This window comes from Seriola dumerili, unplaced genomic scaffold, assembly GCF_002260705.1.
Source record: "Seriola dumerili isolate Sdu_G_001 unplaced genomic scaffold, Sdu_1.0 BDQW01000036.1, whole genome shotgun sequence".
In the NCBI taxonomy this organism is placed as follows: Eukaryota; Metazoa; Chordata; class Actinopteri; order Carangiformes; family Carangidae; genus Seriola; species Seriola dumerili.
The window spans coordinates 4,312,069-4,322,510 of record NW_019174291.1 but is presented as its reverse complement, the minus strand read 5'-3'; the positions used below and the strand labels follow the sequence as shown (position 1 = coordinate 4,322,510).

At 36.6% G+C, this 10,442-nt stretch overlaps 2 protein-coding genes and 2 pseudogenes across 2 annotated transcripts; all 4 read left to right on the top strand.

Moving 5' to 3' along the window:
• LOC111216804 overlaps nt 1–1,226 on the top strand; it is a 1,649-nt pseudogene extending 423 nt beyond the window's left edge.
• Nucleotides 1,227–4,167: 2,941 nt separating this feature from the next.
• On the top strand, nt 4,168–4,695 carry LOC111216803 (annotated as a pseudogene).
• A 1,054-nt stretch (nt 4,696–5,749) lies between these two features.
• Nucleotides 5,750–6,682, top strand: LOC111216856 (olfactory receptor 486-like). Its single transcript, XM_022738486.1, has one exon. It carries the CDS (start codon nt 5,750–5,752, stop codon nt 6,680–6,682), a length of 933 nt encoding a protein of 310 aa, XP_022594207.1.
• A 1,400-nt stretch (nt 6,683–8,082) lies between these two features.
• LOC111216802 (olfactory receptor 10A6-like) lies at nt 8,083–10,119 on the top strand. The gene is made up of 2 exons (XM_022738416.1): nt 8,083–8,103; nt 9,187–10,119. Exons 1-2 carry the CDS (start codon nt 8,083–8,085, stop codon nt 10,117–10,119), a joined length of 954 nt encoding a protein of 317 aa, XP_022594137.1.
• Nucleotides 10,120–10,442: the final 323 nt, after the last annotated feature.

Below are 10,442 nucleotides of genomic sequence, written 5' to 3'. Positions count from 1 at the left end.
ACTTTGAAAAAAATAAGACCATGTCTTTATTGCACTCGCTGTACTGATTGCATTATGAGACACGTACCAGTCTACAACTTAAAATTGATGTCTATATAATACTATCGTGCTAACAGCTCAACAATAATATACCAGTAACGAAACAAATTTTCTTTAAATGTTGCTTATTGTCTTACATCAATAGAGGAAACCAGTAACAGTGGCATCATTTGATGAGGTCAGACAGTTTCTGTGGGCATCCCCTGACTGGAAAAGGTTAAAAGATCAGCATGAGTGTCTCCGTTCAGTTGGGGCGAGTTACAACACGACTACAACAAGCAAGAAAATCCATGTGAGGATTCACCCAGTGTCACAGCCTGCATTATAATGACATTTCAATAAGGTATTGGTAAGTCTGACATACCTGTGACTGTTTCATTCAAATTAATCTGTTTGGTGTTATTACACTGAAGTGTCTTTGTACATTATTGATGGCTTTATATCTCAATCATGCATTTAAAGTTCAATTTTAACAACGCTGTGAGCAAATCCTGTAAAATAACATAAATGTGTTTTATCCCTTACTAGTGTTCATATTCACTTAAGGAACTAAAGGGAAGATCATATGAAACTCTACAGAGGTTTCACATTTCACCCTTGGTGCCTACTTTGACACCGGGCTTTTTAAATACTTATATTTCCTGATTATTCTGACTGTTTATATTGCAATTATTTGTGCAAATTTATTTCTCATTGTTGTCATCTGTCTGAACAGAAGCTTCACATGAACCCATGTTACCTGTTCCTGTGCAGCCTGTTTTAAATGAACTGTATGGTAGTACAGGGTTGTTTCCATTCCTGCTGGTTCAGATCCTCTCTGACATTCACACTGTTTCTGTGCCTTTTTGTTTCCTGCAGATTTTCTGTTTGTACTCTTATGGAGGTGTAGAGTTTTACCTTAGCCATCATGTCTTATGACAGATACCTGGCTATCTGTTATCCTCTACAATATAACACACGTATGACATCAAATAAGGTCACCATGCTTACTTCTCTAAATATGGTTCTACCCTTTTTTAGCAATATTTTCATAGTGTATTGTCTGGCTGCTTCTTTACAGTTTGTGTGGGAACAATATTAACAAAGTGTACTGTGACAATTATTAATTATTGTCAAAAATGGCCTGCTCTAACACAACTGTCAATAACGTCTTTGGGCTTGTTCACAATGTTTACAGTAATTTTTAGTCATATAATGTTGATTCTTTACACTTACATGAGGATTCTCAAAGTGTGTTTTCTGGCTCTAAACAGACCAGACAAGAAAGCTGTCAGTACCTGCACACCTCACCTTGCTTCTCTGCTCAACTTTCTCCTTCGGCTGTTTCTTTGAAATAGTTGCAGAGCAGGTTTAATTTGAACAAGTTTACCCAATATATTACGCATTGTTTTGTCATTATATTGGCTTACATGCCAGCCACTCGTCAACCCTTTACTGTATGGACTGAAAATGTCCAAAATACGCATTGTATATAAAAGTCTGCTCTTTAGGAAAAAACTGTGATGGCAAATGTTATATGACAACTAACAAATTTGCTTATCTTGAATAAAAAGTAATGCAAATATTAAATGACATACCTTTTGGCAATACACTTGTCAACTATAATGATAAAATGTGAAAACTGTAGTAGACGTTTTTAAATGAAATATACATTTTAGTGTAGACTTTGTTACGAGCCAGGACAGAGGGGCTGGTATTATTTTCACCTTGTGCGTCTGTGTGTTCTGGGCCAAATGCCCTTAGCAAGGAGTCCAAGTCCCAGCCAGACCGTTTCTGCATGTCATTCCCCCACTCCCTCTCTCTGCATTTCCTGTCTGTCTCCAACTGCTGCGAATAATTAAAGAAACCAAAAACATAACTTAATATATAAATAATATACATTTTCATCTACCATAATAATATAACTTGGCAGTCGACAAATTAAGAATATTTCCCTTTGGCTTGAATGGGAAAGAGGTCTCAGATTTTGGAACCCACTGTATTTTCAACAGAAGCTGAAAGAATGACAAATACAAATTTTGGCAGTTAAGAACAGACAAAAGAAATTCCTGGACTGGGACATAAATACTTCTTTACCAGAAAGATTTTTTAGCAATTCCAAAGTTATCATCCTTACCAACCACTTCAATAGAATTCTGTAAAAAAAAATCTAAGCAAAGAATATAAAGATTTTTGTGGAATAATACCCCTGTTAAATTTAAGAGCATAGTTATACAGTGAAAGAAGAATGTATGTAACTTTTAAAACTTGAAAGAAGATCATGATTTTCGAGTATTTATCAAAAGTTCCGATGTGTCAATCATACTAAAACAATTTAATACCTACACGGTTTTCCCAACAAAATGACCCACCACAGCTTTGACCCTGCATGTAGCTCAAAGGTTACAATGATGCTAGTTTGTATTTTTTTTGACAGTAAAATCTCGTTCAAAAAGACCCAAACCAACAATCAGAGGGTTTACTGTAGTAACCTGGATACTGTAAATACACATATGGAACGAGATGAACAGTGACGTTACTTGAGTACTGATGTAAGTCACTGAGGCGGCGTGTGGCACTGCTTCCTCTGCTGGTTTTTTTTTTCTACTGCATCTTCTTCTTTTTTTTTCAAAATTTTTTTGAGCGTTTGTGTATCAGAGCAGACTTGGTGCAGTGAGAGAGAGGACGACAGGCAGACACAGATTTTTACTCAGAGCACAAAGGTGCCTGTATTATATCAGATAGTCAAATGTTCATTGGTGGAAATCCAACTTATTTATGTAGACTAGGCTACTTTGTGTTAGTCTCAGTCTGAGGATGAATCATTTCAAATACCAGGGTACATTGGCTCAGTAAGGGTTGGAGTTTATTCAATCAGAAACTAGTTCAATTAAACTGTCCAACCACATCGCAAATGTGTTTATAGTTTTTCCAAATGGCCACACTCAAAGCGAAAGTGAAAAAGGAGAGGAGAGAATCCTGACACATTTTCAGACAGTCTCTACCTCAGTTGTTCAGATGAAAATGTACAAACAGTTCGTCAAGAATTTATAAAAGAAGAGTTCAGACCACAGCTCCTGTTACACCTCCATAGAGCTGACAATCACTGAGTGGAGAGAGAGACATTTGCCCCAATCAGAGATGTCAAAACGGTGGAGGGGGGGTAATAAAAGTATACTGGCCACTTAATAATATCTCCTTTCATCCAGCTGCTCTGCTGCTACTCTGCCTGTCTGCAGTCATTCATCATACACACGCATACTTGTAAAAACCTGATTATAAGCAGCACCTGTATAAATAGCAGAGAAATCAGATTTCACTAATCACTAAAAAACTTTCTTATTAATGTGACATGTCAATTTGGAAAAAGCCAATCATAACCTGGTTAGTCATGACTTTCCATTTCTCAATACCTCTGATTTCACCACTCTCCTGGTTTCTACTGAAGACAGAAAATAGCTCAAAGATGGCTTTAAAGGTTGTCCTGGAGGTGGTGGGTCATTTTGACATCATTTGTAATTATAAGTCAATTTATTTATCCAGAAAAAAAAAAAATTGCTATTTTATCTGAGCTCAGGAATCAGCAACAAGCAGTGTGATTATGAGGTGTGACAATGAACGTCAGTCTGCTGCTTCGGGCGTCCCTTCACTTGAAAAGTTTTAAAAGAAGCAGAAGCCGAGTGCCGTCTTTAGTTAGGAGGGATTAACCGTGTCAGTGCAACTGGACAATGAGATGAATGTAGGATTCACATAATGTCATAAACTGTGTCTTGTTTGGTATGTATCTTTGTATTATACAGATGTTTTTTTTTATTCAAAAGTTTATGTATGGGCAATTATTTGTTTGCATTATGATAAATGATTCTGTTTGCTGATACTGTCATGAATGCTGTTTATATGATTAATGTTTTAGCTTCACTTTTAGTTTAAAGTAAAGTGTAAAACTGCACTATACAAACCTGTAATAAAATGTTACACAATAATTAAGATCAGTTTGTGAATCCACTGAATAATGTTATATCATTACTCAGTGAACCAAATCAAAGGTCATGGATAAACTCCACTCGGGTTTCTTATTTTAACTTGTTGCGTACTTTGACACAGGGTTTTTGAAGTATTTAGTTTTCATGGCTCTTATGTCTTTATAACATGATCATTGTATTTGTGACCAATCTTTTTCTCATTGTGGTTATCTGTCTGAACAGAAGCTTACATGAACCCATGTACCTGTTCCTTGTGCAGCCTGTTTGTAAATGAAACTGTATGGTAGTACAGGGTTTTTTCCATTCCTGCGGTTCAGATCCTCTCTGACATTCACACTGTTTCTGTGCCCTTTATTGTCCTTCGCAGACTTGTAATTATGTGTTCATTTTCTATGGAAGTGTGGAATTTTTCTACCTTAGTGTCATGTCTTATGACAGGTATCTTCTATCTGTTATCCACTACAATATAACACATGTAATGACATCCACATTAGTTGTAACCCTTATGCCATTTGCATGGTTATACAGTGTAGTTGCAACTGTTGTCATGAATATCTCTGAGTGCTCCTTTACAGCTGTGTGAGAACACGATTCACAAAGTTTACTGCTGTGACAACTACTCTGTTTTGTCAAAACTTCTTGCTCTGACACGACTGTCAACAACATCTATGGACTTGCTCACTATTTACCATAATACGAGATATAACATACTTAGTGAGTGATGTCACAATATATTCTACATTACCTCTTAATGAGCGATCTCTTGCCTTGGTGTTCTCGCAATGAATCCTAAAGTGAGCGATGCGCAGTTATACTCCTTTAAAAAGTGAGAGCCCCCCACCCCCCAGAGAAAATCAAAAACCCCGTCCATGGCTTTAACGTAAAGTTTTATAAAACCTGGGACATGTCAGGTTAATAGCACACAGTTTGTCTAATATGTCTTGAAGGTGTTTTTTTTCAATTTGTTTATTTATTTAATTACTTCTTTTTTAGTTATATTGTTGACATCAGGTTTTTGTCTAAATTCTTTTCATTGCTACTTTTGCCAATGCTTAGACTTCCCCATCTTACAGGATGTTCTCCTTTACCTCACTTTCTGAGTCATGTGGGTGAGGGGTTTATGTGTGCGTTTTATTCCATAAATAAATCTTACTTGAAAAAAATAAGACCATGTCTTTATTGCACTGCTGTACTGATTGCATTATGAGACACGTACCAGTCTACAACTTAAAATTGATGTCTATATAATACTATCGTGCTAACAGCTCAACAATAATATACCAGTAACGAAACAAATTTTCTTTAAATGTTGCTTATTGTCTTACATCAATAGAGGAAACCAGTAACAGTGCATCATTTGATGAGGTCAGACAGTTTCTGTGGGCATCCCCTGACTGGAAAAGGTTAAAAGATCAGCATGAGTGTCTCCGTTCAGTTGGGGCGAGTTACAACACGACTACAACAAGCAAGAAAATCCATGTGAGGATTCACCCAGTGTCACAGCCTGCATTATAATGACTTTCAATAAGGTATTGGTAAGTCTGACATACCTGTGACTGTTTTCATTCAAATTAATCTGTTTGGTGTTATTACACTGAAGTGTCTTTGTACATTATTGATGCTTTATATCTCAATCATGCATTTAAAGTTCAATTTTAACAACGCTGTGAGCAAATCCTGTAAAATAACATAATGTGTTTATCCCCTTACTAGTGTTCATATTCACTTAAGGAACTAAAGGGAAGATCATGATGAACTCTACAGAGGTTTCACATTTCACCCTTGGTGCCTACTTTGACACCGGGCTTTTTAAATACTTATATTTCCTGATTATTCTGACTGTTTATATTGCAATTATTTGTGCAAATTTATTTCTCATTGTTGTCATCTGTCTGAACAGAAGCTTACATGAACCCATGTACCTGTTACTGTGCAGCCTGTTTGTAAATGAACTGTATGGTAGTACAGGGTTGTTTCCATTCCTGCTGGTTCAGATCCTCTCTGACATTCACACTGTTTCTGTGCCTTTTTGTTTCCTGCAGATTTTCTGTTTGTACTCTTATGGAGGTGTAGAGTTTTTTACCTTAGCCATCATGTCTTATGACAGATACCTGGCTATCTGTTATCCTCTACAATATAACACACGTATGACATCAAATAAGGTCACCATGCTTACTTCTCTAATATGGTTCTACCCTTTTCTTAGCAATATTTTCATAGTGTATTGTCTGACTGCTTCTTTACAGTTGTGTGGGAACAATATTAACAAAGTGTACTGTGACAATTATTATATTGTCAAACTGGCCTGCTCTAACACAACTGTCAATAACGTCTTTGGGCTTGTTCACATGTTTACAGTAATTTTTAGTCTTATAATGTTGATTCTTTACACTTACATGAGGATTCTCAAAGTGTGTTTTTCTGGCTCTAAACAGACCAGACAGAAAGCTGTCAGTACCTGCACACCTCACCTTGCTTCTCTGCTCAACTTCTCCTTCGGCTGTTTCTTTGAAATAGTGCAGAGCAGGTTTAATTTGAACAGTTTACCCAATATATTACGCATTGTTTTGTCATTATATTGGCTTACATGCCAGCCACTCGTCAACCCTTTACTGTATGGACTGAAAATGTCCAAAATACGCATTGTATATAAAAGTCTGCTCTTTAGGAAAAAAATGTGATGGCAAATGTTATATGACAACTAACAAATTTGCTTATCTTGAATAAAAAGTAATGCAAATATTAAATGACATACCTTTTGGCAATACACTTGTCAACTATAATGATAAAATGTGATTAACTGTAGTAGACGTTTTTAAATGAAATATACATTTTAGTGTAGACTTTGTTACGAGCCAGGACAGAGGGGCTGGTATTATTTTCACCTTGTGCGTCTGTGTGTCTGGGCTCAAATGCCCTTAGCAAGGAGTCCAAGTCCCAGCCAGACCGTTTCCTGCATGTCATTCCCCCACTCCCTCTCTCTGCATTTCCTGTCTGTCTCCACTGCTGCGAATAATTAAAGAAACCAAAAACATAACTTAATATATAAACTATATACATTTTCATCTACCAAATAATCAGCATATCACTTGGCCAGTCGACAAATTAAGAATATTTCCCTTTGGCTTGAATGGGAAAGAGGTCTCAGATTTTGGAACCCACTGTATTTTCAACAGAAGCTGAAAGAATGACAAATACAAATTTTGGCAGTTAAGAACAGACAAAAGAATTCCTGGACTGGGACATAAATACTTCTTTACCAGAAAGATTTTTTAGCAATTCCAAAGTTATCATCCTTACCAACCACTTCAATAGAATTCTGTAAAAAAAAATCTAAGCAAAGAATATAAAGATTTTTGTGGAATAATACCCCTGTTAAATTTAAGAGCATAGTTATACAGTGAAAGAAGAATGTATGTAACTTTAAAACTTGAAAGAAGATCATGATTTTCGAGTATTTATCAAAAGTTCCGATGTGTCAATCATACTAAAACAATTTAATACCTACACGGTTTCCCAACAAAATGACCCACCACAGCTTTGACCCTGCATGTAGCTCAAAGGTTACAATGATGCTAGTTTGTATTTTTTTTGACAGTAAATCTCGTCAAAAAGACCCAAACCAACAATCAGAGGGTTTACTGTAGTAACCTGGATACTGTAAATACACATATGGAAGCATGATTGAGTGACGTTACTTGTAGTACTGATGTAAGTCACTGAGGCGCTGTGGCACTGCTTCCTCTGCTGGTTTTTTTTTTCTACTGCATCTTCTTCTTTTTTTTTCAAAATTTTTTGAGCGTTTGTATCAGAGCAGACTTGGTGCAGTGAGAGGAGGACGACAGGCAGACACAGATTTTACTCAGAGCACAAAGGTGCCTGTATTATACAGATAGTCAAATGTTCATTGGTGGAAATCAACTTATTTATGTAGACTAGGCTACTTTGTGTTAGTCTCAGTCTGAGGATGAATCATTTCAAATACCAGGGTGCATTGCTCAGTAAGGGTTGGAGTTTATTCAATCAGAACTAGTTCATAAACTGTCCAACCACATCGCAAATGTGTTTATAGTTTTTCCAAATGGCCACACTCAAAGGCAAAGTGAAAAAGGAGAGGAGAGAATCCTGACACATTTTCAGACAGTCTCTACCTCAGTTGTTCAGATGAAAAGTGACAAACACGTTCGTCAAGAATTTTAAAAAGAGTTCAGACCACAGCTCCTGTTACACCTCCATAGAGCTGACCAATCACTGAGTGGAGAGAGAGACATTTGCCCCCAATATGATGTCAAAACGGTGGAGGGGGGGGGGTAATAAAAGTATACTGGCCACTTAATAATATCTCCTTTCATCCAGCTGCTCTGCTGCTACTCTGCCTGTCTGCAGTCATTCATCATACACACGCATACTTGTAAAAACCTGATTATAAGCAGCACCTGTATAAATAGCAGAGAAATCAGATTTCACTAATCACTAAAAAACTTTCTTATTAATGTGACATGTCAATTTGGAAAAAGCCAATCGTAACCTGGTTAGTCATGACTTTCCATTTCTCAATACCCTCTGATTTCACCACTCTCCTGGTTTCTACTGAAGACAGAAATAGCTCAAAGATGGCTTTAAGGTTGTCCTGGAGGTGGTGGGTCATTTTGACATCATTTGTAATTATAAGTCAATTTATTTATCCAGAAAAAAAAAAAATTGCTATTTTATCTGAGCTCAGGAATCAGCAACAAGCAGTGTGATTATGAGGTGTGACAATGACGTCAGTCTGCTGCTTCGGGCGTCCCTTCACTTGAAAAGTTTAAAAGAAGCAGAAGCCGAGTGCCGTCTTAGTTAGGAGGGATTAACCGTGTCAGTGCAACTGGACAAGAGATGAATGTTAGGATTCACATAATGTCATAAACTGTGTCTTGTTTGGTTGTATCTTTGTATTATACAGATGTTTTTTTTTATTCAAAAGTTTATGTATGGGCAATTATTTGTTTGCATTATGATAAATGATTCTGTTTGCTGATACTGTCATGAATGCTGTTTATATGATTAATGTTTTAGCTTCACTTTAGTTTAAAGTAAAGTGTAAACTGCACCTATACAAACCTGTAATAAAATGTTACACAATAATTAAGATCAGTTTGTGAATCCACTGAATAATGTTATCATTACTCAGTGAACCAAATCAAAGGTCATGATAAACTCCACTCGGGTTTCTTATTTTGAACTTGTTGCGTACTTTGACACAGGGTTTTTGAAGTATTTAGTTTTCATGGCTCTTATGTCTTTATACATGATCATTGTTTGTGCCAATCTTTTTCTCATTGTGGTTATCTGTCTGAACAGAAGCTTACATGAACCCATGTACCTGTTTCTGTGCAGCCTGTTTGTAAATGAACTGTATGGTAGTACAGGGTTGTTTCCATTCCTGCTGGTTCAGATCCTCTCTGACATTCACACTGTTTCTGTGCCTTTTTGTTTCCTGCAGATTTATTGTGTTCATTTCTATGGAAGTGTGGAATTTTTCACCTTAGGTGTCATGTCTTATGACAGGTATCTTGCTATCTGTTATCCACTACAATATAACACATGTATGACATCCACTAAGGTTGTAACCCTTACTGCATTTGCATGGTTATACAGTGTAGTTGCAACTGTTGTCATGATATCTCTGAGTGCTCCTTTACAGCTGTGTGAGAACACGATTCACAAAGTTTACTGTGACAACTACTCTGTTGTCAAACTGTCTTGCTCTGACACGACTGTCAACAACATCTATGGACTTGTTTACATATTTACCATAATAGTTGCTCTTATGATTCTAATTCTTTACACTTACATGAGGATTCTCAAAGTGTGTTTTTCTGGCTCTAAACAGACCAGACAGAAAGCTGTCAGCACCTGCACACCTCACCTTGCTTCTCTCCTGAACTTCTCTTTTGGTGCTTTCTTTGAAATAGTGCAGAGCAGGTTTGATATGAGTAATGTACCCATTGTGTTGCGTATTTTTTTATCACTATACTGGCTCACGTGCCAGCCGCTCTTCAACCCTTTAATATATGGGCTAAATGTATCAAAAATCCGCATCATATGCAAAAATCTTACTTTTGGTAAAAAAATGTAGCACACTTAGTGTATGTCCTCTATCATCTCACAATTTGTTTATTTAGAACAAGAAAGAAACATACAAAGGAAGCCCCTGTCAGTAGTAGTGTTAACAGTGATAAAGAACATGTAGCGTGTATTAAATGTTTCCTAAATGATGTCACATTAAACATAAACAACATTTCTCTGTTAAGCCATTCAGTAGTATAGTCAGTCTTTTGTCTGAACTGTTTAGTTTGTTCATCAGTTTTGTCAGAACAGTAGAGGTAAAAAGATTATTACTTCAGGCTGCAACCTTTCACTCACTGCTATAATCTCTTTCTGACCATGGGTGTGTAATTG

Coding starts and splice junctions, on each gene's coding strand:
- LOC111216856 (XM_022738486.1), top strand. CDS start 5,750: ATGATGAACTCTACAGAGGTTTCACATTTCACCCTTGGTGCCTACTTT.
- LOC111216802 (XM_022738416.1), top strand. CDS start 8,083: ATGGCCACACTCAAAGGCAAA. Junction 8,104..9,186: donor TGGCCACACTCAAAGGCAAA/GTGAAAAAGGAG, acceptor ACCAAATCAAAG/GTCATGATAAACTCCACTCG.